This window comes from Rhinoraja longicauda, chromosome 30, assembly GCF_053455715.1.
Source record: "Rhinoraja longicauda isolate Sanriku21f chromosome 30, sRhiLon1.1, whole genome shotgun sequence".
Taxonomy (NCBI): domain Eukaryota; kingdom Metazoa; phylum Chordata; class Chondrichthyes; order Rajiformes; family Arhynchobatidae; genus Rhinoraja; species Rhinoraja longicauda.
In genome coordinates, this window is record NC_135982.1 from 25,219,084 (window position 1) to 25,246,870 (window position 27,787).

A 27,787-nucleotide genomic window follows, 5' to 3' on the forward strand; every position below is an offset into this window, starting at 1 on the left:
TAATCTTATACGTTTCGATAAGATCTCTTCTTATCCTTCCAAATTCCAGTGTGTACAAGCCTCGTCGCTCCAGTCTTTCAACATATGACAGTCCCGCCATGTCCATTATCTTCATTCCACCATTTTGGTCCCAGTGGACCTCGGTTGGTGGGCGGCGTGCGGGATAGCGTTGGGGAGAGAACGCTATCCCGCAGTAAAACGCTGTTGAAGAGCGTTGCATTGGTCTCGGGTTTGCAGCAGCTGCAGTGAGGCGCGGTCCCGGGGGTGTGCGATGCGGACGCAGCGCGCACAAGGCCTGCCTTGGTCGCCTGCTGGCGGCGCCAGGCCCCCGTTGCATCGTTCCCCCGCATCCGCCATGTTACCCACGAGCTGGCACCAGGTGGCAGGAGCGGAGAGAGCATGAAGGCGGCGTGAGAACGCCCCACCCCCCGGTGTACTGCGTGGGGGGCCGGGGACTCCGCTGCCCCTCAGCTGCGAAATCCCCCCGAGATCACCCCCCACTCCCCCAGCGCACGCACCTTCACGCCCGGCCTCGGATTAAACTATTTACCCTCCTTACTCAGTTAGAGCGGTCAATCGGCAATAACATACACCATCCCCCCACATCGTCCATTACACCAGGGCTTACAGTACATTAATTTTAAGACGGACTACTGTACTTGTATCCTGTAACATATCATATTGTGACATCTTACGCCTCGCTGTCAACAAATCTCCAATAATAGCTCACAGGAAGCCAAGGTCAGCCTGAATAATGATATCAGCTTGCCGAGAATAAAGCCTGCTCAGCTATCTTCAGAGCAGAGAAGCATTAGCAAGTGTGGGATGGTGCCGCAGTGTGGAGCCACTCTGTGTGCTGGTCCCAGAGGAGGGACTATACATCCCATACAATCGCCCCACGCTGGGAAATAATTTTTCCACTTGTGAATCTACCATTATTTCCATCTGTATGCCCTGTGGTGTTCTTCCTCTTCGCTCTGCCTTTTGTACCTGCGTTTGACTTGATTGTTTTCATGTGTAATGTTGCCTGGTTTGACTGAATAGCCTTTCACTGTACCTCCATTTAAAACGGAGATGAGGAAAAAACTTTTTCAGTCAGAGAGTTGTAAATCTGTGGAATTCTCTGCCTCAGAAGGCAGCAGTGGAGGCCAATTCTCTGGATGCTTTAAGAGAGAGCTAGATAGAGCTCTTAAAGATAGTGGAGTCAGGGGGTATGGGGAGAAGGCAGGAACGGGGTTCTGATTGTGAATGATCAGCCATGATCACATTGAATGGCGGTGCTGGCTCAAAGGGCCAAATGGCCTACTCCTGCACCTATTGTCTATTGTCTATTGATACACATGACAATAATAAACCTGAACTTAAAGCTTGGCTGGCGAGGACAGGTGTGGCATTTAAGAGGCACTTAGATAGCACATGGAGATGTAGGGAATGGAGGGATATGGATCATGTGTAGGCAGGGATTAGGTTATCTCGGCCTTCTGTACAGCACAGGCATTGTGGGCTGAAGGGCCTGTTCCTGTGCTGTAATTTTCAATGAAAGAACACAAAATGCTGGAGTAACTCAGCCGGTCAGGCAGCATTTCCGGAGAACGTGGATAGGTGATGTTTCGGGTCGGGACCCATCTTCAGACAAAGACTGTACTTTTTAATGTTCTATATACACGAACAATGTTCGCAACAGATAAGCCAACTAAAATTACAAGCTCCTCGAATAAAAGAAAAATCAATCTTTCTGTACGATGAATCTACAAACGAATCGGGGAAAAAAGGTAGATATAAAATGGAGACCTAAAAACACTGGTCCGGAATAACAATAAGATTAAAACTGTCGGGGAAATGGGACATGATTATTGTAAAGGGCCTTTGGAAATACATTTAAAGCAAACATTTAGCCTGAAACAGCAGGAGCTGTGAAAGAGCTGCTGCAGTATATACAAAATTGGTTGAGTCAGAGGAAGTAAAGGACACAGCTCCAGGGAGAGAGGGGGAAGTGATTAATTAGTGCCTGAGGAATCAGCGCGGAGCCTTTTAAATAATAGATATAATCAATTGAGAGTGCTGGGACTAACAATGTTGTTTGAATTTGTTGATGATGATAGAAAATAGGAAACGGGGAAGAAACAGCTACAAACCACAGAGAACAAACAGATCAAATGCTGAACATCTGGAAATAAATTACGGTTTAGACAAACAACTGGCAGCTGTTGGCAAATACAGAGAGGGGGGAATGGTACTGGATTCACTGTTAATGGTCGCAGATTACAGGGCGCATTGCAAAGAGGGATCTTGTGATACGAGTCCTTAGCCCATTAAATTCACCCAGTACAACACGTGACAGCAATAAAACACAACAAAGTATGGATTTTAAAACGAACACGAAGAATAACAGAAAATCCCCAGGTGACAGAAGGCTTACAAACACTGATTCTGATTGCCTGAAAGATACAGCGTGGAAACAGGCCCTTCGGCCCACTGAGGCCATGCTGACCATCGATCACCCTTTCACACTCGGTCTGTAATCTCTCTTTCGCATCCATACCCTGCACGCCAGAAGCAATTTACAGAGGCTAATTAACCAACAAACCCCCATTGTACTGGGTTGTGGATGGTGACCGGAACGCCCGGGAGAAACCCGTATGGTCACAGGAAGAGCGTGCAAACTCCACAGGGACATCACCCGAGGTCAGGATCGAGCTCGGGTCTCTGGCGCTGTGAGACGGCGGTTCAACCCGCTGCTCCACGGTTTTGCTTAGTGCAGCATAGTCAGGATATCCTTGTGTTACAGCGGGTATGAAATGGAGCCGTCAAATTGAGGGGAGTTGAGGTATTGAAGCTGTGTGGAGGCAAGTTGGAACACTGGGGGAGCAGGAAGGGGAAATACTTAGAGGGTTGAGCGAGGTTTCTCTGAAGTGCTTAAATCTCTAACATACCCACATCACCAGGTTCAATTGACTTAAATATCAGAAGAATGAAGGATTGTGGAGGTAAAGGGCAGAAGGACTAACGAATTCCACACTGTCATCCTGCAGCTGAGGCACTTACAGATGAGCCCAGCCAGGTCTGGCCGAAGCTAAAGACCCCGTGAGACTTCCTCAAGATTTTCAGGGAATTCATCAGATGTGGCAATAAGTTTGAGAGCGTTAGAGACGCAGATTTGATCCCGACGTGGACTGCTATCTATGTGGAGTTTGCAGGTTCACCCTGTGGCTGCATGGGTTTCCTCTGGCAGCTCCGGTTAACTCCCACATCCCAAAGACGTGCGGGTTTGTAGGTTAATTGGCCTCTGTAAATTGCCCCTAGTGTGTAGGGGGTGGATGTGAAAGTGGGATAACAGAGAACCAGTGTGAGCGGGTGATCGATGGGCAGCGTGGACTCAGTGAGCCGAAGGGCCTGTTTCCACGTTGTGTGTCTAAACTACACTAATTCTGCCAAAAAAAAAACCTAAAGGAACATCATTTAAGATGGACACCAAATGCTGAAGTAACTCAGCAAGTCAGGCAGCATCTCTGGAGAGAAGGGATAGATGATGTATCAGGTTGAGGCCCTTCTTCAGACTGAAAGTGTGTCTGAAGAAGGGTTCCGACTCGAAACGTCACCTATTCCTTTTGTCCACAGGTGCTGCCTGACCCGCTGAATTACTCCAGCATTTTGTGTCCATCTTCGGTATAAACCAGCAGTTGCAGTTTGTTCCCAAGCATATCAATCATTTATCTCATTGAGGGATCACATTTTCACCTGCCACTATGTGAATCAAGTTGATGAGATCTTCTGCTTTGGGATGAGTTGGATGGGCAAGAGTTTCCCCTCAGTGGGAGGAACTGACAGCACAACTGGTTGACCAAAGCAAAACAGTGCTCACCGTTTGTCTCCCCTCCAGTTCGAGTTTCCGTTGTCCGCTCAGAATCTTATGTCCCACCGTTCCTTGCACACAGTATCCTGGCATGATAACCTGAGACAACGATGGTGCAGATTACAATCCAAACAACATATGGCGACAAATCTGTGTTTGATTTCAGAATAAATTCCCCTCTTTTCCCCAGAAAGTGGCGTCACAGATAGAGAGGGTGGTCAAAAGGCTGTTCATTGACCTTCATGAGTCAGGGTATTGAGTATAGAAAGACACAAAACGTTGGAGCAACTCAGCGGGCGGGCAGGCAGTATCTCTGGAGAACATGGTTAGGTGACGTTTTGGATCAGGATCCTTCTGCAGACTATTCAGTATAGAGGTTGGGATGTTATGTTACAGTTGTACAAGGTGTTGGTGAGGCTGCATCTGATGTATTATGTTCAGTTTTGATCACCCTTTTATAGGATGAATGTCATTAAGCTGGAAAGGGTGCAGGGAAGATTTACGAGGATGTTGCCAGGACTTGAGGGCCTGAGCTATAGGGAGAGGGAGGTTGAGCAGTCGGAAAGCAGGAGGCTGAGGGGTTATAGAGGTGTATCAGATCATGAGGGGAATAGATGTGGTTGAATGCACAGGTTTTTTTTTACCCAGAGTAGGGGAATCAAAACCTCGAGGACATAGGTTTAAAGTGAGAGGGGTAAGATTTAACAAGAACTTGAGGGGAAACTTTTTCCACACAGAGGGCGGCAAGTATGTGGAACGAGCTGCCCGAGGAGGTAGTTATCGCAATGTTTAAAAGATATTTGGTGAGGTACATGGATGGGAAAGGTTTACAGGGATATGGGTGGGACAAGCGGAGAAGGGACATCTTGGTCGGCATGGGCCAGTTGGACCGAAGGGCATGTTTCTGTGCTGTATGACACAGAAACACAGAAAGTAGGTGCAGGAGTAGGCCATTCGGCCCTTCGAGCCAGCACCGCTGGCAATTAAAGGAAGGGAATGACAATTAAAGGAAGGGATTTGTCCTGAAGTGTTGGAGTAAGATCTGATTACTAACCATGTTTTTGTCGTGGCCTGCCCACTTCCTGAATATCTGCAGAGATTGCCCAGCATGCAGCATGCCTGGGGTAGCAAACACCACCTGAAACACACAACGCCAGTCTTTATTACATCAGCATGTACACAAACCTTTTAACATCTTCATTCAAATTCCCTAGGCAAGATCAAAATTAGGAAAGTAATCGGTTCAGTGCTCGGAAAATCAAAATACGAGAAGCTGCAAAAGTACTGTGATAAGAACTCAGAGCAAGTCTTTCTTTTAGTTTAAATTTTTTTTGAGATACAGCGTTCAAACAGGCCCATCAGCCGACCGAGCCCACACCGACCATCGATCACCCGATCACACTGGTACCATGTTATCCCACGTTCGCATACACTCCCCGCACACATTTGGGATGTGGGAGGAAACGGGAACCCACGCGGTCACAGGGAACATGTGCAAGCTCCACACAGACAGCACCCGAGGTCAGGATGGAACCCAGGTCCCCGGTGCCGTGAGGCAAGCGGCTCCACCAGCTGCCACACTGTGGCCACTCTTTGTGGGGATTTCAAACAGTGATCACAACTAATCCATAAATGCTAGTGAGCGACTTTCACCACAAACACAAACACATATTTTGGCTCATCTCAGGTTTCTAGGGGCTGAGGGACTGGTCTGGGTGTGTGAGATAATTTGGTAAACAACCTGGAACCGAGTCCTCTCAATGTTGAACCATAATTGTCAAATTGAGGAAGAATTTATTTTTTTTAAACCAAAGTTTCAACAGCAAAAGCAGTAAATTCCCACTGATTAACCCCGTAGTGTCCACTCCGTGACTAGCTCAGTACGATGGGACTATTCTGGAAATGGCGTGCCCATTACTGATGCATTGCACATTAGCTAATCTCATTACAGTGGAAGCTGGGGTACCACAATTAGCTTCAATGCCATCAGGCTGACAAACTAAAAAACCCAACGGTAAGCTGCATTCCCACAGATGAATACTCCTCAGTGTATCCTGCTGAAAGCCAGTGTGTGGTATCTGGGCAAGCACTGGCGGCTGTGACAGTTGCCCCTTTATGCTGCAGCAGGCAGCTCGCCAACATTCACACACACACTCTCGCACGCGCGCGCACACACACACACACACACACACACACACACACAGCTCGTTCTACAAAACACCGAGTGCTGGAGTAGCTCAGCGGGTCAGGCAGCATCTGCCGTGGGAATGGACAGACAATGTTTCAGTTGTACAAGACGTTGGTGAGGCCACATCTGGAGAATCGTGGAGATACAACTGACTGCAGTTGCTGGCTTATATTTAAAAAAAAGACACAAAATGCTGGAGTAACTCAGCGGGTCAGGCTGAGAACATAGATAGTTGACAATTCGGGTCAGGACATCACTTATCCATGTGCTCCAGAGATGCTGCCGGATTCACTGAGCCACTCCACCACTTTCTGTCTTTATTTGGAGAACTATGTTCATTTTTGGTCACCCTGCTGCTACAAGGACATGGTGCAGCAGTAGAGTTGCTGCCTTACAGCGCCAGAGATCCGGGTTCCATCCTGACTCTCTACGGATTTTTTACATTCTCCCCGTGACCTGCGTGGGTTTTCACTGGGAGCTCCGGTTTCCTCCCACACTCCAGACGTACAGGTTTGCACGTTAATGGATGGTAAAATTGTAAATTGTCCCTCGTGTGTAGGATAGTGTTAGTGTGTGGGGGTCGCTGGTCGGCGGTCACTCCTTGGGTCGAATGGCCTGTTTCCGCGCTGTATCTCTAAACTATCTAATGTAATAGAAACATAGAAAATAGGTGCAGGAGGAGGCCATTTGGCCCTTCGAGCCAGCACCGCCATTCATTGTGATCATGGCTGATCCTCCACATTCAGTAACCTGTGCCTGCCTTCTCCCCATATCTCTTGATTTCACTAGTCCCTAGAACTCTAACTAACTCTCTTTTAAATTCATCCAGTGAATTGGCCTCCACTGCCTTCTGTGGCGGAAAATTCCACAAATTCACAACTCTCTGGGTGAAACAGTTTCTTCTCACCTCAGATTTGGATCTAGAAACTTTGGTAAACTAAACACCATGAGCTGCATGGACAAAATCTTCCTGGTCACTGCCTTTTCTGTTGCTCATGATCTCAGGTGATAACCGTTGGGTAGTAAAAAGTCACCTCATTAGTATTTATTGTTTTGCTTTTCACCAAATGCCTCAGTTTTGAGCATCTGGATTGTCACCCTCAACCTTCCTTCCCAGTTTTGGGAAAAGAAGCCTCGGTCTGTCCCAACCCTCTCACCTGCTCACACCTTGGAACGAGCCCTCTGTGCCATTTGTGTTTGGATTATCTGGTGAACATACACACACACACACACACACACACACCTACAGCTCTTCACAGAAGTTTACAAAAACCATTTAAAAATATTCAGACCAAAATCTAGAGCAAGGAAAAAATAAAATGTTTATCAATCAAGAAACTTTGGTACACAACGCAACAAAGCTAAACACCGGCATACCATAGGTCCTGGGTTGTCAGCGTACGTCCGATCAAACGGCTTGATATGTTTAAACTCAAACATGTTTCTCTGCACAAACGTCTTCCTGATCTTTTGGTTGGTCCATGTGATGAATAGTTTGTAGTAATGATTGGCTTTTTCAGTCAGACCAGTTGAGAAATAAATAGGGGCCTTCAAGTTCATCCTCTCCCTGTGTGCACAGTCAACAATTATATTCCGAGCAAAACACAGAGGGCTTGATGGACTCAGAGGGTCAGGCAGCATCTGTGGAGGAATTATGGACAGGCGACATCCTACTCCCCCCTCACATTCCCAATCAGACCATTGTGTCCTGGGCCTCCTCCATTGTCAGAGTGATGCCCAGCGCAAATTGGAGGAACAGCACCTCATATTTCGCTTGGGTAGTTTACACCCCAGCGGTATAAACATGGACTTCTCCAACCTCAGATAGTCCGGGCTTCCCCTCTCTATCCCCTCCCCTTCCCAATTCTCCCACTTGTCTTCCTGTCTCCGACTACATTCTATCTTTGTCCCGCCCCCTCCCCTGACATCAGTCTGAAGAAGGGTCTCGACCTGAAACGTCACCCATTCCTACTCTCCCGAGATGCTGCCTGACCCGCTGAGTTACTCCAGCATTTTGATGTCTATTTCAGGGCGGAATCCTTCTTCCAACTTGCTGTGATATAGAAACATAGAAAATAGGTGCAGGAGTTGGCCATTCAGCCTAGCCAGAATATTGAATTTGGGACCATTGACATCTTTGACCCTTTCCACACAGCAGAGAATCAAGAAACAAGGCAGTAGCAAAAGTGACAGAATACTGTGATAACATGTGGGACCGACTCAGTTTCCAATCACAGTCGCTAGCCGTAATTGTGTGTTAAAATTTCTGAGCAACTTTGACAAAACAATTCAAAGCACAAATCGTAACAATCTGGTTAGATGCACATTTAGTTTATTATACTTTACTTTAGAGATACAGAGCGGACACAGGCCCTTCGGCCCACCGAGTCCGTGCCAACCAGCGATCCCCGTACACTAATACTATCCTACACACACTAGGGACAACTTACAAATTTTACCAAGCCAGTTAGCCCACAAACCTGTAGGTCACGGGGAGAACGTACAAACTCTGTGCAGACAGCACCCATAGTCAGGATCGAACCCGGGTCTCTGGCGCTGTAAGGCAACAACTCTACCGCTGCGCCACTGTTTCACCATAAACATGCACAACATTCTTACAGATTATTAGTGAATTGGGCGGCAAGGGCTGGTTTAAAATAGCCAATATTTTTAAACAGTACTGTTTCTTTTACAAAGGCCACAATTTACCAGAAGGTTTCCAGCAGGATGCAAAGTTCCTGGGCTCGTCCAAGGGCAAAGACCGGAATCAGCACCTGGTAATAATGAAAGCTCATCAAAATACTAAACAAACTATTTCAAAAAGATGATTCCATTTTATTTACCGTTCACTACTGGTGGCCCGCGCACTATTTGAGGGAGGTACCACGGGCATACGTTTGGGTCCTGATTGACTTATTGGACGGTGCAGAGTTTTTTGCCCGGCTGCTATGGGTTAACTTGAAACCAGAGGGAGTGGGGAGAAGTGAGGGAGGAAAATCCTGTTGCTGATTCCTTCTGGAAAGGGGCTGTGGTTAGATGGGAAATTGATTCATGATTGTCACGTGTACCGAGGTACAGTGAATCACCATCCGCAGTGTACAAGGATAAAGGGTATAATATATTGTGCAAGATAAGGCCCGATTAAAGATCATTTAAGGGTCTCCCACTTCATATTGTCTTGATTATATGAAGAGGGGGATAGTGAGGAGGGGGATTAACAGTCACCAGGGGTCTACATATAATAACACATCATTATTTAAATAAGTATGTCTATATGAACATATAAGGGTGTATGAGTATTTTTGTATTAATATCTGACTTATTATACGGGTGGGTGACTATATTTGTATTTATATTTTGTATGTAAATGGTCGGGTATATGTGTATATATATGATTGGCCTAATGTATGTATATATATCAGATGTAGTCAATATAGACATTATTGTGTAAATAGGTATATTCATATGATTGTAGGGGTGAGTGAGTATATATGTAGTTATATATGTATTTTAGGTATTAGTTATTATAGATAATACTTGATAAATATTGATTAGGGAATGGGGGTAGGATTAAATAAGTTCACACTTCTTCCTACTCCTTTTCGCACATGTAAAGACGTTAAGTAATGGATGAAATTCCTTGTATTTCTTCTGTTTTTTAATTTTGTTTTTTAATTGATGTCTTTTAACATGTACGAAATAAAATGATAGAAAGAAAATTATCCATGTGCAGCCCATGGGAGGCTGGCTAGTATGTTGTAAACCAAGAATATTGTTGTTTCTCCTTGTCCCTTCCGTCATCTGTCCTGATATCTACCAGGAGTCCACGGACATCACTTGCTCTCCAGAACATCACTTTGATAGCTGACGCTTCACACAGTGAATGCCAGCAAAGTGATGATTTTCCCATGCAACTTTATAGGACATTAGTGAGGTCGCATTTGGCGTATTGCGAGCAGTTTTGGTCGCCCCAATGCAGGAAGGATGTGGAGGCTTTGGAATGGGTGCAGAGGTTTACCAGAGTGATGACTGGGATTAGGGGGTGTTAGATACAGGGAAAGGTCGCACAGACTTGGATTGTTTTCTCTCCATCGCCAGTGGTTGAGGGGAGACTTGATAGAAGTTTATAAAATTATTAGACCAAGTAACCAACGTGGGGCCCAAACCTCTCCTGCATTGGTGCAGCACCCTCTCCTCCCCACATCCTCTCCCCTCTCCCTCCCCCTCCCTCCCTCACCCTGCCCCTTTCCCCTCCCCCCAATCCACCCCCCTCAACCCCCCTTATCCTCTCTCCCCCCCCCTCCTTCCCTAGGAGATAGATTTAAACTTTTAAATGTGAATAACTTAAAAAATATAACACCGATTTCAATGAAACTTCTTCCATTAGCACCAAAGGGATGACGGTGAGTAAGGTGGGCCTAAAGTTGTCGCACTATCATGTACCGTTTTGGCTGTAGTTCAGAAATAAACAAGGGTTTTAGTATATAGATGAGAGGCATAGATAGGGTAGTTAGTCAGAACATTTTTCCCCAGGGTGGAAATGTCAAGTAAGAGAGCTTAACTTTAAGGTAAGAGGGGCAACGTTTAAAGGAGATGCGAGGGGCAAGTTTTTTTTTTTTACACAGAGAGCAGTAGATGCCTGGAACATGCTGGCAGGGGTGGTGTGGCAGATACGACAGTGGTATTTAAGAGACTGCTGGATATGATGGGAATGGAGAGATACAAGTTATGTGCAGGTAGATAAGAGTTGGTCTTGGTATCATATTTGGCACAGGCATTGTTGGCAGAAGGGCATGTTCCTGTACTGTGCTGTTCTATGGGTTGATACTATCCTTGTTGTACAGTGTTCATCTTGAAGCACTCAGATTGGGTGCAGTATTATGGCTGTGATCAGAATGAAGCACAGAGCCTCAGGAGCTTACTGAGCCAATGGTGGTCTATGGTTAGGTGCCATCAGCAAGCTTGCATGAATGTTAGTAAAGAGTGTGTACGCAGGAAAAACATCTGTGCAGAGAGCATGTTATTTACACCATACCTTTCCGCCCCTTTCTATGGCATCGTGCACCTTCTTCAGAAAGTCCCTCTCTCTGCATCGCTTCGAGTCTCGGATGGTGGTTGCATATGTGGATTCAGAGATTAGTAAATCAGGACGACACTTGTCAATCCACGCAGCTCTACAGCATGGAAAGGCAACCAGGATATGAGAACGTGCAAAGTACACTGCTCTAAGATATAACTGTTATCAGGTAGAAATATCTCCTGTCAACTCTGCACAGGTGTATTTGTTCATGTGCGCACAATATAACATTTAATCATAGGGAGAGAGGCAGCCCATTGTAACTGCGCCAGCTCTTTGCAGAAAAAAAGCCAGTTAATTCCCCTTGTTCCTCGAGTGCTCGTGTATGGAGACCGATTGTCGGCACGGGCCCAGTGGGCCAAAGGACCTGTTTCCATGCTGTGTCTCTAAACTAAACTGAACCAGTGAGAAAACAGCTGGCTGGGTCAGGATATACTTGATATTTAAATCTGGTGGGGTGGAAGTTACTAATACTACGGTAGCTGGCGCACTAAGTCACTTATATTAAACTCTGCTGTCAGATTTGGATCAGCCTCCAGCAGCAGGTCACTAAAATATACTCTCGGATCATGCAGCAAAGGTATTAAACTGTGCTGGTGAGACACCTTGTGGTTGTCCATGGCACGACATGTGATCCCCCTCAATTAAACAAATAACATTGAATAAATACACTACAGCCTGACCTTCAAATTATATGTAGACACAAAATGCTGGAGTAACTCAGCCGGTCAGGCAGCATCTCGGGAGAGTGACTTTTCGGGTCAAGACCCTACCTCAGACTGATGTCAGGGGAGGGGGTGGGACAGAGATAGAATATAGTCGGAGACAGTACGACTAGTGGGAAAACTGGGAAGGGGGAGGGGACAGAGAGGGGAGGCAGGGGCTATCCGAAGTTAGAGAGGTCAATGTTCATACCGCTGGGGTGTAAACTACCCAAGTGAAATATGAGGTTCTGATCCTCCAATCGCAATTTACATTGCTGATGATGCACAGTATTTACACCCAAAAATTTCAATCAATCTTACTGATGTTGAATGTATGAACCATAACAAACAATCAGATATTGGTCTCTCACAAATAAATCCCAGAACATCACTGTATTTTATTAAGCCACAGTTTAGATATGAAAGTTATATTGATGCCAGAGATATATCAGGAATAGCATTTGATATTAGGAAAATGCTATTGTGTAAGGTATGCAATATTTAACAAAGTGTGAATAAAATACAAAGTGCTGGAGTAACTCAGTGGGTCAGGCAGTATCTATCGAGGGAAAATGGACAGACGCTGTTCCGGGTCGGGGCCCTTCTTTTTCTGACCCAAAACAGCGCCTATCTATTCCTTCCACAGACGCTGCCTGATCCCTTGAGTTACTCCAGCACTTTGTGGTACAGTCAAGATTCTAACATCTGCAGTTCCTTTTGTCTACATTTAACAAAGCTTAATTCTGTTGGCTGAGGTGCAGCCAAAACACCACAGGTCTCAGAGTGGAGACATTTTAAAAGCAGAAAATATTGTTATAGTTTCACATACATCTCTCATCCTTATCGACTTGTGACAATCTGAACAGAAAATGACGGAGAAAGAAATCCAACATTTAAATCTACATTACAAAAAAACATACTAATATGGTACAATCTACTGGCTCAGGGAGGTAACAATCACAACCCAGTGACAGTAAATTCAGGAGAATTAAAGTAATTATGGTAGAGTTGCACCTCTCAGTTTTCCCCGGCTTCAAAATGAAGTCACTGCGTTATAATAGATATTGGCATTTACTGCAGCATTATTACTGAAAATACAGTAGTTATATCAATTATAATTGGAGCATTAAAATGAAAGTGAGCCAATGTGCAGACCTACCCCAGGTGTCGATCAGGTGTCATGTTGTAGTCACCCTGTGGATATCAAAACTAAATAAACACCATCAGAGAGAACACAACAAAACTCAAAACACAACAGTGTACAGAATCATGAGAGGAATGGATGGGGTGGATGCACAGAGTAGGAGAATCAAGCACTAGAGGGCATAGGTTTAAGGTCGGGGGGGGGGGGGGGGGAGATTTAATAGGAACCTGAGGGATAACTTTTTCACACAAAGGCTCGAAGGGCCGAATGGCCTACTCCTGCACCTATTGTCAAAGGGTGGTGGGTGTATGGAACGAGCTGCCGGAGGAGGTAGTTGGGGCTGGTACTATCGCAACGTTTAAGAATAATTTAGACAGGTACATGGATAGGACAGGTTTAGAGGGAGATGGGCCAAACGCAGCCAGGTGGGACTAGTGTAGATGGGACATGAAAGCCGGCGTGGGCAAGTTGGGCCGAAGGGCCTGTTTCCACGCTGTAAGGTTTTATGACACTAACTTGCAAACATTTCTAGCAGATTTTTATATTTTGTTATTGAGGATACTGTCAATCTGTTCCAAGTGCATTTCTAATGTAAGCCAATTGAAAACCCGTTCACACTAGATTCAGTGGGAGATAGAAACAAACTTAGCATCCCCTGCCAGCAGACAGGATAGGTCAGCCTGAGCCCCACGAGCACATCCTACTCCCCAGTTCCCACAGCACTTTTCAACTGTTATTAGCAACTCTGATGGATGGATAAATGCCGGGAGAAGATAGAATTGAATGTAGTTGTGACACCACCAGGTAGGGTTGCCAACTGTCCCGTGTTAGCCAGGACATCCCGTATTTTGGGCTAAATTGGTTTGTCCTGTATGGGACCGCCCTTGTCCCGTATTAGGCCCACGGGCCGCTGTAGGCTGGGACAGTGTAGGCTAACGGAGTGTGCTCGGGGAGCGGGGCCGAGTGTGGTCGCCTAATGGTGGTTGCATAGCAACCCGCCTCCCGGCCTGGGCGGCCGCCATTGGTGCAGCGGGAGCATGTGGCTGCTGGCTGGGTGAGGTCACGTGGGGCGCGGGGCGGTGACATCACCTTGTCCTGTATTTGGGAGTCAGATAGTTGGCAACCTTACCGCCAGGGCTCAATGACCTTCATACATGACAATGTAAACCATGGCTGTTCAGTTGATCCAAGGCCGCTTGTTGGATCAAGGCTTAAAGATGTTCAATTAAGTTTGGAAAGTTCTTTCCTGCAGAAGCCCTCTTCCTACCCCAGTGCCACTACCCCACCCCACCCCAGTTACCCTGATACTCACCCCTCTTTTGTACACTCATCGTCCATCTCCGAGTCCCTCCTTGCTTCTTTCCCCCGCCGCCCTTTCCCTTCCCGCCTCTATCCCTCTCTCTGGCTTGACATGACACTCCTTTTCTCTCCTTATCTGACATCCTTTTGTCTCCTATTCAACTCTAGCCTTTGTCACTTACTCTGCCAATTGAACCTCTCTCAAATGTAGCTACCCACCACCTATCAGACTGTCCACCCGGCCTCCCAGACACCACCTCCCAGACAGTCCACCCCGCCTCCCAGACACCACCTCCTCCCAGACACCACCTCCTCCCAGACACCACCTCCTCCCAGACACCACCTCCCAGACAGTCCACCCCGCCTCCCAGATACCACCTCCTCCCAGACACCACCTCCTCCCAGACACCACCTCCTCCCAGACACCACCTCCTCCCAGACACCACCTCCTCCCAGACACCACCTCCTCCCAGACACCACCTCCTCCCAGACACCACCTCCTCCCAGACAGTCCACCCCGCCTCCGAGACACCACCACCTCCCAGACACCACCTCCTCCCAGACACCACCTCCTCCCAGACACCACCTCCTCCCAGACACCACCACCTCCCAGACACCACCACCTCCCAGACACCACCACCTCCCAGACAGTCCACCCGGCCTCCCAGACACCACCACCTCTTAGACACCACCTCCTAGACAGTCCACCCCGTCTCTCCTTTCCAGCTTTCCCCACCCCTGCTGCACCAGTATGGATAAGGGTTCCGACCCAAGATGTCGCCCGTTCATTCCCTCCATGGATGCTGCCTGACCCGCTGAGTTGCTCCAGCACTTTTGTGTTTTGCTCAAGTTGCAAAAGTAGAACTGCAGATGCTGGCATCTTGAGCAAAACACAAATTGCTGGAGGAACTCAGCGGGTCAGGCAGCATCTGGGAGAGAGAATAGACAGGTGACATTTTGGGTCGGGACCCTTCGTCAGTTCATACTGCAGCAAGCAAGCATCCTTTGTAGCTGGGATTACGATTCTTGCCATATTATACCAGGTGTTCAACGAGAGAATGTGATGATTAGGATTCAAAATAATGTGGTAGTAATAATAATCAAATTTCATAAGTCATTAACTCTGACCCTTGAAGCAACTGCTCGGAGGTACGGCCTTGTAGTTTTGCAAGCACAGTGCAGCCACTAAGGTTTATTTATACTCACCGTATACACCACGGACTCAGAGCCCACCCGGATCTGAACCATGGCTGCACCCAGCACGTGGCCAGCGTAGTACGCCTTGATCTCAAGCTCATCGTCAACCTGGATCATTCCAAAAATATAACACACGTATCTTTGAACTGAGACATAGAAACATAGAAAATAGGTGCAGGAGGAGGCCATTTGGCCCTTCGAGCCAGCACCGCCATTCATTGTGATCATGGCTGATCATCCACAATCAGTAACCCTGATCATGGCTGATCATCCACAATCAGTGATTGCCTTCTCCCCATATCCTTTGATCCACTAGCTCCTAGAGCTCTATCTAACTCTCTTTTAAGTTCATCCAGTGAATTCTCCACTGCCTTCTGTGACAGAAAATCCCACAAATTCACAACTCTCTGGGTGAATTTTTTTTTTCTCACCTCAGTTTTAAATGGCCTCCCCTTTATTCATAGACTGTGGCCCCTGGTTCTGGACTCCCCCAACATTGGGAACATTTTTCCTGCATCTAGCTTGTCCAGTCCTTTTATAATTTTACACGTCCCTACAAGATCCCCTCTCATCCTTCTAAACTCCAGTGAATACAAGCCCAGTCTTTCCAATCTTTCCTCATATGAGACAAATCAGACAAATTAGGAGCTTTGTTTGTGGTACAGGAACAGGGTAGAGAATGTAAGGGTCAATCATTCATCTCGGGATCGAGAGGCAGCACAATTGAGAAGACATTTATTATTGCTCATGTTAAACTCTCTGCACATCCAGCAAAATAACTGTTTCAGCTCGGCTACCAAGGTATGATTTGTACAGAGAAAAAAATTAACACAGTAAGATTTGTACGTTTGATCTATTTGGATTGCATGCAGACAAAAGCTTTTTAATGTACCTTGATATACATGACAATAATAAACCTAAACATGACCTATGTATTATGTGAACCCTTTCATCAAATATATAAAGGATTATAATCATAAAAATATCAAATGCTGGAAACAGCATGCTTGGAAAGAGAAACAGCGTCAATGTTTCAGGTCAAAGAGGGAGAGGGGGAGGGAGAGAGAGAGAGAAGGGGAGGGAGACAGAGAGTGAAAAAAAACATGGGTAAAGGAACATAGAAGCTATGAAATGAGGATCACTGGGAAATGAAAGCACAAACGAAGGAAGGTAAAAGTTGCAAAATGTAGAGCTTTAAGATATGTTCAGCAATTCAGGTTATGCTACAGATCTGAAAAACGGAGTCAATATCAAGACACAGGAGGCTGCAGATGCTGGAATCTGCCGCAAAACACTGTGCTGGAGGAACTCAGCCGGTCAGGCACCATCTTTGGAGGGAAAGGACAGACCTGAAACACCACCTGTCCATTCTCTCCCTGGATGATGCCTGACCTGCAGAGTTTCCCAGCACTTTGTGTTTTGATCGTAGGTGGATTAGTCCACCCTGATACAGAAAGAAAAGGCGTGTTACCTCAAGTTAAAATTAAGAGTTCAATTTTGGATTTGGAACTCTCCAATGTGCCTAGACAGAGGGTGCTCATACCAGCTTGTGGAAGGTCCATTCAGAAGTCTGATGACAGTGGGGAAGAAGCTGTTCCTGAGTCTGGTGATGCACACTTTCAAGCTTCTGTATCGTCTGCTCGATGGGAGAGGGGAGAAGGAGGAATGACCATGGTGGGAAAGATCTTGGAATATGAGATCTTTCTCTCTTTCCCTGTTCTGACTAAGAATCTTGTTTACTCTATTTCCCTTTCTACATGTGCTGCCTGGCCTGCTGAGTTCTTATAGCATTTTCAGATTTCCAGCACCTGCTATTTCTTAAATACCAAATATAAGCAGCACGTTACTTACCTGCACTGTCTGATGGAGATGAATGGCCACAACTTTCTTCATGCAGTCTTTTATCATCTGAGAAGTAAAGAAGTTGGTCTCTCCTTTCTTATCAACCGTGATCTTTCTATAATCCTCCAGGAGGATGGGACAAATGGCTTTAGTAGGATGTGTCATGTAAATAGGGCCATCGTAACCAATCATCTCACTCATGTAAGGAAGAGCGCCACAGTGGTCCAGGTGGAAATGGCTGGAAAGAACAAAGAGCATTTGGTGAAAACTAAAGCAAGTGTTCATTTTAAAGCAAGTCAGTAAATCTTGAATTAACAGTATTTTTTTTCCAAAAACATACTATGTTCATAACATATACAGTAACACAAATGGGAGAAGGGGTGTCATTTCCATTTACTGTACCTTACATAATATGACATTCCTTTACAATATTTACAACACGTGTCTGATAGGTTGGTACAGTGGCGCAGCAGGTAGAGCTACTGCTGCACAGCGTCAGAGACCCGGGTTCGATCTTGACTGCAGGTGCTGTCTGTGTGGAGTTTGCACGTTCTCCATTTTCTTCCACATCCCAAGGACGCGCGGGTTTGAAGTTTAATTGGCCCTCTGTAAATTGCAGAAACAAAGCACTGCAGATTGCCCAATGGTGGTGTGTAGGGAGTGGATGCGAAGTGGGATAACATAGAACGAGTGTCAACTGGTGGTCAGCGTGGATCCAGTTTCCATAATGTGTCTTTTTTTTTTAAAACTTCTTGGTAAACACACAGCCCACAAAGAGGTGGATGACCATCTCATCTGTACCACAGCCATCTCAAGGACCACGTGCAGTGGGACTGAGAATCTAACAGGGCAGAGGGATCAGACAGGGAGAGCCCTTCTCACTACCAGCCAAGCAAGGCCTTTGGAGAGTTGTGGTAAGGGTACTTTGCAATGACTTTAGAAATCTTCATAAAATGCCTACTTCTGGCACCAATCACCTGCATTTCTGGCTTTGCATTAAAATTCTCCTACTTTCTTCACACTTTATGGTCTAGTTTTACAGGTTGTTAAACGGAGGCAGAATCTGAATGGAACTAAAAATCTACTGCAACATGCTAAAATAATCAGACATTATGAAATTAACAATGAATCCTTCTTTAAACCTTTCCGGACCAAAATCAATGTTTGAAATGCATTGCTAGCATATTATAGACGATAGAGAATGGGTGCAGGAGTAGGCCATTCAGCCTTTCAAGCCAGCACCGCCATTCAATGTGATCATGGCTGATCATCCACAATCAGTACCCCGTTCCTGCCCTCTCCCCATATCCCCTGACTCCGCTATCATTAAGAGCTCTATCTAACCCTCTCTTGAAAGCATCCAGAGCAAAATATTGTCACTGTTAGAAATCTGAAATAGAAACACAAAATACCAGAACACGTCGCCCTAAGCCGTGTACAAGGGTCACAGCCAGAAGCTATTTCTTCTCTACAACTCCACCGCAGCTCCAGTAACCTCACAAATTCTTACCCAGGGGGATCAATAGTTACCTGATAATGACACAGTCGAGGAATTCGGTGAGTCTTCCATTCTGAGTTATGTAAGAGAAGTCAGGGAAGCGTCTCTGGAAAAGAAGGAAGCAGCAATTAATCACAGAGTGTCGCACGGAGACAGGTAGATCAGCGAAGCTCTGCTTCCATTCTCATCAGTGTTATCAATGCAGCCACGATGCAATTTTGGGAGGTTTGCAGCAGTGAATAAGGACATTTGGCATATTTGGCTCTATTGGCATTTTATCAATCTCCATAAGCTCTTTGCTGCCTGGTTATTGACAGATGTTCCTAGCTACAGTGAAATTCTTATTTTGCATAAAATTCAATAAAAATCTTGCTGTACATGGGCACAATCATACTTAAGTACAAGAGTGTAGGTGCAGTAGATTCTACAGAGACAATACAAAAGAGTCACCACGTTTCTGGTGCCAGTTTGTGGGATTCAAGTCCACAGCTGTTAAAAATGTAGAGTCTCATTTTGGCCATAATGGCCAAACTGCATTTGGCGCATTGTGAGCATTTTGAGCCCCATATCCAAGGATGAGCTGGCGTTGGAGAGGGTCCAGAGAATTATCCCAGGAATGATTGGGTGAACATATCATGAACGTTTGACGGCACTGGGCCTGTACTCGCTGGAGTTTTAGAAGGATGCGGGGGGGACCTCATTGAAACTTACCGAATAGTTAAAGGCCTGGATAGAGCGGATGTGGAGAGGATGTTTTTTATGTGGTGGGACTTTGGGCTTTTATTTGGTTTTGTACTAACATTGGCTGTTTTTAATGTATTGAACTTGTTGTGTTTATTATGTTATCCATTGAGTACTGTGTTTACAGACCTGTTGTACTGATGCAAGTAAAAATTCCATTGTTCCGTTTCGGTACAATGACAATTAAACTCACTTGGTTCTTGGCTTGATGTTGCCCATCAATTTAATGCCCCAAACAAGATATTCCTTTTGGTAATAATAAGCAAATGATAACATCTTTCATCTTAAATAATTACATTTACTTACATCGTCATTAAATCCCATGTGCATTCCACAATCCAGCATCACGTTTTTCCCACCAATTGAGACCAAAATACAGCTCCGGCCCACATCCTGGCCCGCGCCTGGAATCAAGATAATCAAGAAAGGGTCCCTTTTCTGAACTCATTGCATTCTGAACTCCATTATAAAATTTGCCTTAATGTTCGATTTCTTACCCAAAGGCGTGACTTTTATTTCAGGCATTTGTAACTAAGTTTCGCTCTGTCAGATTGAAGTGAAGTCACTCAGTCATTCTAAATGTTGTAAAGGAAAGGTGTTAAGTTTAAAGAACTCAATATAAGCAAAACACAATACAAAGTAACTATATTGATCTTTCTGTCCTGGGACTCCTCCATTACCAGAGTGAGGCCACAAACTGATGGAGCAGCACTGCTTAATCCATTTGGGTAGCTTACAACCCCTATGTATGAACATTGAATTCCCCAATTTTAGGTAACTTCTATCCACCCCTCTTCACCCTTTCTTTCTTTCCCCTCCCCTGAATCCTGGCTGACCTTGCACCGGTTTCTCCTCTGCCCTTCCTCCTTCCTCCAGTTCCACAATTCACAAGTTTTCTATCCTTCAGCTTTGATTTCCCCTAACCTGGGTAAAGGCCTGTGCGTTTGTCCTATCAACCCCCCCTCATGATTTTATACACCTCCATAAGATAACCCTTCAGCCTAATCGACTCCAAAGAATAAAGTCCTAGCCTGCCCAACCCTTCCCTATAGCTCAGGCCCTCGAGGCCTGGCAACATCCTCATAAATCATCTCTGCACCTTTTCCAGCAGAATGAAATCCTTCCTATAAGCAGGGTGACCAAAACTGAACAGAGTACTCCCAGCAGTATTGTGGCACAGTAGGTAAAGTTGCAGCCTCACAGCGCCAGAGATCCAAGTTCGATCCTAACTTCGGGTGCTGTCTGTGCAGGATTTGCACTTTCTCCCTGTGACTGCGTGGGTTTCCTCCGGGTGCTCCGGTTTTCCACTCATCCCAAATACGTGCAGGTTTGTAGGTTAATTGGCACCTGCAAATTGCCCCTAGTATGTCGGGCGTGGATGAGAAAGTGGGATAACATTAGAAATAGCATGAACGGGTGATCAATGTTCAGTGTGGAGTTGTTGGACTGAAGGGCATGTTTCCATGCTATATCTCTAAATAAACTAATCAGTGTCCCCATCAACATCTTGTACAACTGTAACATAATGTCTGACTTTCAGTCTGAAGAAGCACCCTGATCTGAAATGGCACCTATCCATGTTCTCCACAGATGCTGCCTGACCCGCTGAGTTACTCCAGCATTTTGTATCGAACACAACTTCTGTACTCGATAGACAGACGCAAAGTGCTGGAGTATCTCAGCGGGTCAGACAGCATCTCCGGAGAAAAGGGACCTTTCTACTTCTTTACACAATACCCTGACTGATGCGCTAAAAGCCTTCTTGACCACCCTATCTCCTTCCATTGAGCCGGGGCGCCCTCCTCACCTTCCCGTGACGAGCAGCCGCTCCTCACAAGGGCCAGGACCGAGGAGACAAGCGAACGACAACACCAGCCGGCCCGTCACGCAAGCCCGAGGCTTTGGGCCCACTTACCGCCGTTGCCTCGACAACGCCTCCTTCCCCGCCCTTCTGCCGGGCTCAGCCAATCGTGTCGCCGCTTACAAGCGGGACCCGGGCGGAAGTCTGTGGTACGCGCCGTGTGATTGGCGGCCGCTGGCGGCAAGATGGCGGCGGCGAGCTGGAGCAGCAGCACTACCTGGCGGGGTGGAAGGGGCTGGTGAAGTGAGTGAGCGAACTAATGTCATCCTCCAAATCCAACGACAACAACTGAGTATAGCCAATATTGTAGGAAGGAACTGCAGATGCTGGTTTAAAATACCGAAGACAGACACAAATGCTGGAGCAACTCAGACAGTCATCTCTGGAGAAAAGGATCGGGTGACATGTCGGATCGAGACCCTTCTTCAGTCTGAGAGTCATGGGAAAGGGAAACGAGAGATATAGACGGTGAAAGAACAAATGAATGAAAGATATGCAAGAAAGTAACAATGATAAAGGAAACAGGTCTCGATCTGAAACGTCACCTATTTCTTTTCCCCAGAGATGCTGCCTGACCCGCTGAGTTACTCCAGCTATTTGTGTGTATCCATAGTCAACTATATTTATTTTAAGTTCATACGTTGTATGAGCAGAATTAGGCCATTTGACCCATAAAGTCAACTCCAACATTCAATCATGGCTGATCTATCTTTCCCTCTCAATCCCGTTCTCCTACCTTCTCCCCGATAACCCCTGAGACCAGTACTAATTAAGAATCTGTCTACCTGACTGGATGGAAGGGACTGGTGAAGTGAGTGAGTAAGTGACCCAATGTCATCCTCAAAATCCATTTCTCCAGAGATGCGGACTGACACGCTCAGTTATTCCAGCATTTTGTATCGCTTCAGTGTAAACCAGAATTTGCAGGTCCTTCCTACACTTAAGTCAAGTTTATTTGTCACATACACACACACGATGTGCAGTGAAATGAAAGTGGCAATGCCTGCGGATTGTGCACAAAAAAGAATTACAATTACAGCATATAAATAAAGTTAATAAGTTAATTATAGAGAAGACAAAATTTAGTCCCTGGAGTTATAAAAGTTAACAGTCCTGATGGCCTGTGGGAAGAAACTCCATCTCATCCTCTCCATTTTCACAGCGTGACAGCAGAGGCGTTTGCCTGACCGTAGTATCTGGAACAGTCCGTTGCTGGGGTGGCAGGGGTCCCTCATGATCTTGCTTGCTCTGGATCTGCACCTCCTGATGTATAGGTCCTGCAGGGGGTCGAGTGTAATTCCCATGGTGCGTTCTGCCGAACGCACTACTCTCTGCAGGGCCATCCTGTCCTGGGCAGAGCTGTTCCCAGAATTGCCAACACTGCAGACAATGTTGGCAATCTGCGATCAGAAACCTTTACCCACATCTGCTGCCTGACCTGCTGAGTATAGCCAGCATTATTTTCATTAATTCATACGTTGTAAGAGCAGAATTAGGCCATTTGGCCATCAAGTCTACTCCGCCATTCAATCATGGCTGCTATCTTTCCTTCTTAACCCCGTTCTCCTCATTGCCCCTGACACCCGTACTAATCAAGAATCTGTCAATCTCCACCTTAAAAATATCCATTGATTTGGCCTCCACAATCTTATGTGGCAATGAATTCTATCAATTCACCACCCTCCAACCAAAGAAATTCCTCCTCATCTCGTTTCTAAATGTTCATCCCTTTATTCTGAGGCCATGACCCCTGATTCGAGATGCTCCCACTAGTGGAAACATATTTTCTGTTTGATATAAAAGAATTAACATCAGCAGCTGCCTCGTAGTTCAAGGACAAAGAAAAAAGTAATCTGCTTGTAGAATAAGGCAATAAAAGTTTATTATGGAGGGTGACAAAGTTTGGTGTGATTTCTGATTGTCATTTGTGGGGGATTTTTCATTCAATTTATAGATGTGGGCTTCGCTGACAATAGAACAGTATGGCACAGGAATAGGTCCTTTGGCCCACAATGTCTAACAATGTCCAATGTCTGAAGAATGATTCCAACCTGAAACATCACATTTCCTTTTTCTCCAGAAATGCTGCCCGACCCGCTGAGTTACACCAGCACTCTGTGTCTATGTTGAACATCATGCTGTTAAACTAATTTCCTCTATGTTTAGGTTTATTATTGTCATATGCACTGGGGTACAGTGAAAAGTTTTGTTTTGTATGCTACCCAAAAGCTGACTATTATAACGGTTAAGTTGAAAAATATTTCACAATGTGATTTTCTCCCCTCTTGAAACTACTAAATAAAGTGGAAATTTCTTGAAATAGAGACTTACATGTAAATAAGTTCAGAAATTGGTTACTCTGCCCTGACTCTAACACCTCCTAATTTTATTTCTAATATTTAATTTTGCTGTTCTTTCTCTTTACTTGTAAGTTTAATTGCATCCACATTTAAAGTGTGTTATTTAATTCATTTCGGTTCATGAGCAGCCTGGGTACGGCCTTTTCCTTTATTTCAAAGGATGCTGTCGCCAAAATCCAAATTCTGGAAAACTACCAAGGTGGTGAAAACGGCAGGGAGTATAAAACCATCCAATCAATGGTGAAGTACGAGGTCAACCACAAGCTGGTGGACATGAAGAAGCGAGGTGCTCACTGGGACTCTGGCTGCCGTACTCTACTGAGACTCCACCGTGCCCTCAGGCGTTCACCTGCAGTTTACCTGCAGTTCCTTCGACACAAGTCCCAGGTTCAATCCACAATCCCTGTTGATCAGGAGTCGGCACTCATTCACAGGACCATAAGACAGAGGAACAGAATTAGGTCCATTGAGTATGCTCTGCCATTTGATCGATTTTTTCCCCTTTTAACCCCATTCTGCCTTCACCCCGTTGGGTTGGGCTGAAGATAGACATAAAAATGCTGGAGTAACTCAGCGGGTCAGGCAGATTCTCTGGAGAGAAGCAATGGGTGACATTACAAGTCGAGACCCTACTTCAGATTGGGCTAGATAGAGCTCTTAAGGCTAGCGGAGTCAGGGGGTATGGGGAGAAGGCAGGAACGGGGTACTGATTGAGAATGATCAGCCATGATCACATTGAATGGCGGTGCTGGCTCGAAGGGGGGAATGGCCTCCTATTGTCTATTGGGCTGAAGGGTCTGTTTCCGTGCTGTATGACTCTATAATGCATAGTTGGGAAAAGGCTTGGGTCGTGAAAAGCTTTCAAATGCGACAATCATCAAATGTGAGGCCGCCCTTTGATGTATTGTGCCGCAAAGGGGTGTAACATTGGAAAGAAAATGGCAGCCGTGTCCAGTTACCCAGAATCCTTCTCGCGAGGGAAAGGCCTCTATTTCCGCAGTGGGCGGGCGGAGGGGCGTGCGCATGTGCGGAGGGTCAGCGGGCGAGGCCAGTGGCGGTGGCGGCGGCGGGACGATGGCAGGTAAACGCCCCGGGACACAGGCCGGCAGACCGCGCACTCACCGGGCTGACTGTGCAATGCAGTGCCATGCTTGCAAAGAGACAACTTGCTTCGCCTGACATTAAAACGACAGATGCATGGGAGGCTTGCTAGGCCCAGGACACTCACTGTTTACATCCCCATCCCTTCCAAATAGACCTGCATTGTTCTCGTTGCCAACGTGGGCGATTTATTTCTTTACATTTACATCTACATCTCCACCAGATCCTGTCTGACACGAGTGACATTATGATTGTGCTTCTGCAAAGAGTGATTTTACTGAATTGTAATGCAAAACAAAGAATTTCACTATCTAGCTCCATAAAGTACCATTCATGGCAGATAAGAGTTTGTCTTGGCATCAGGTTCGGCACAGACATTGTGGGCCGAAGGATCTGTTCCTGTGCTGTTCTATGTTCCAACTATATAAAAGGCATAGGAGTAGAACTTAGAACAGTATCCAAATGAGGAAATTCTGCATGTCTACAATGACTTACAAAATTGTCCCTAGTATGTAGGATGGTGCTAGTCTGCAGGTATCGCTGGTCGGCACGGACTCTGGGCCAAAGGGCCTGTTTCCTTGCTGTATCTCCAAACTAAACCAGTAAGAAAACAAGTGGCTGGGTAAGAAAACAAGTGACTGGTTTAGTTTGGAGATACAGCAAGGAAACAGGCCCTTTGGCCCAGAGTCCGTGCCGACCAGCGATACCTGCAGACTAGCACCATCCTACATACTAGGGACAATTTTGTAAGTCATTGTAGACATGCAGAATTTCCTCATTTGGATACTGTTCTAAGTTCTACTCCTATGCCTTTTATATAGTTGGAACATAGAACAGCACAGGAACAGATCCTTCGGCCCACAATGTCTGTTTTATATTTAACGCTGGTGGGATGGACTTTGTGGGCCAGAGGGTCTGTTTTTGCTATGTATCTCTAACCTAAACGTTAAAACTATGCCCTCTATTTGACATTTCCACTCTAGGATGAAGGTTCTGACTGTCTACCCTATCTATGCCTCTCATAATTTTATATACTCCTAGCAGGTATTGAATTTGAATGTTTTCAACCGAGTTAGATTTAGCTCTTAAGACTAACGGAATCAAGGGATATGGGGAAAAAGCAGGAACGGGGTAGATGATCAGCTATGATATTGATTGGCGGTGCTGGCTCGAAGTGCCGAATGGCCTACTCCACCTATATTCTATGTTTCTAATGCATGTGAGTGCGATGCAAAGTGAATGCGACATGCTGCGTTGCAGGTGAGATGGGGACAATGCAGCCATCGGATGCGGGCACCCGTTCGGAGGATGCTGCTAGTGGCCGCAGCGTTGATGCTGACGGAGACCTGAGGCGCTTCACCTGCGCGGAGTGCGGCAAGAGCTTCAAGCAGCACTGCGACCTGAAGCGGCACGGCAGGGTGCACAGCGGCGAGCGTCCGTACTGTTGCCCGTCCTGCGGCAAGCGCTTCAGCACCTCCTACAACCTGCAGATCCACCAGCTGATCCACCGCGGGGAGAAGCAGTATAAGTGCAGGACGTGCGGCCGCGAGTTTGTGCAACAGCACCAGCTGGTCACCCACCAGCGCATCCACACGGGGGAAAAGCCCTACGCCTGCCCCATCTGCGGCAAGACCTTCCGGAAAACCTCCACCGTGCAGGTGCACTACCGCACACACTCCGAGGACCGGCCCTACCGCTGCCTCCAGTGCGGCAAGGGCTTCAAAAGCGCCTCCAACCTCAACGGGCACCATCGCGTCCACAGGAGTTAGAGCAACACCCACACTCACCAGACCAGGCCCTGAGATCGTGGAGGCAACAGCAGATGCCCATTTACAATAGCTTCTCACTGTACCTCGGTACACGTGACAATAAACTAAACAAAGACACAAAGCATTGAAACCTTCTGGTACCTTGTCCTTCATCAGTCAGGGTATTGAGTATGGAAGTTGGGACATCATGTTACAGAACCACCGGCAATGTTAGGGCGGCACGGTGGCGCAGCGGTAGAGTTGCTGCCTCACAGTGCCACAGACCCGTGTTCGATCCTGACTACGGGTGTTGTCTGTACAGAGTTTGTACATTCTCCCTGTGACCAGAGCTTGTACGTTCTCCCTGTGACTAAACTAAAACAAAGACACAAAGCAAAGAAAGATTCTGGTACCTTGTCCTTCATCAGTCAGGGTATTGAGTATGGAAGTTGGGACATTATGTTAAAGAACACCGGCAATGTTAGCGGTTGGAGCTCCCAAGTCGATCCCCAGCTAGAGGGCGCCAGCTCCTCAATGATAAGCCGCAGTGCGGACGGAGACACGATACAAAATAAAAAATCGCATCTCCATCAAGGTGTGATGCCACTTTCAGGGAGCCATGGACTTTTAGACTTTGGAGATACAGCAATCTAACAGGCCCCTCGGTCCACGCCGACCAGCGTTCGCCCCGTACATTAGCACTACCCTACACTAGCCTAACCCACTGAGTTACTCCAGGACTTTGTGTCCTACGCAATGCGTTTTCTCTGGAGAAAAGGAATATGTGATGCTTTGGGTCGAGACCCTTCTCCAGCCCTTGCCACCCAGCTCACTAAAAATCCGTAAGAGTGTTGTGAAATCCACTTGCCATGTTCATGGTGGCACCATAGCGCAGCGGTACAGTTGCTGTCTCACAGCGCCACAGACCCGGGTTCGATCCTGACTACGGGTGTTGTCGGTACTGTACGTTCTTCCTGTGACCATGTGGGTTTTCTCTGGGTGCTCCGGTTTCCTCCCACACTCCAAAGATGTGCAGGTTTGTCGGTTAATTGGCTCGGTAAAAAATGTAAACTATCCCTACTGCATGTAGGACAGTGCTAGTGTGCGGGGATCGCTGGTCGGCGTGGACCTGGTGACCTTCCCGCGCTGTAACTCTAAAGTCTAAACAACTCCC

General features: G+C 46.4%; 1 protein-coding gene across 9 annotated transcripts in view; it reads right to left on the reverse strand.

Annotated features, from left to right (window-relative positions):
• The window catches only part of ints11 (integrator complex subunit 11), a 41,020-nt gene that overhangs the window by 11,813 nt on the left and 1,420 nt on the right, over positions 1-27,787 (reverse strand). Inside the window, exons 1-13 of one of the 9 annotated variants that reach the window (XM_078425476.1) lie at positions 21,459-21,765; positions 20,745-20,903; positions 20,041-20,118; positions 19,850-19,947; positions 18,835-18,908; positions 17,314-17,542; positions 15,472-15,570; positions 12,982-13,016; positions 11,077-11,215; positions 8,751-8,815; positions 7,419-7,608; positions 4,908-4,991; positions 3,863-3,952 (exon numbers count right to left, since the gene is read on the reverse strand). In XM_078425476.1, the coding sequence (XP_078281602.1) occupies positions 3,863-3,952; positions 4,908-4,991; positions 7,419-7,608; positions 8,751-8,815; positions 11,077-11,215; positions 12,982-13,016; positions 15,472-15,570; positions 17,314-17,542; positions 18,835-18,908; positions 19,850-19,947; positions 20,041-20,068 (1,131 nt within the window). In that variant the 5' untranslated portion in view covers positions 20,069-20,118; positions 20,745-20,903; positions 21,459-21,765. The other 8 variants (XM_078425477.1, XM_078425478.1, XM_078425479.1 and 5 more) reach the window with 8 other exon arrangements.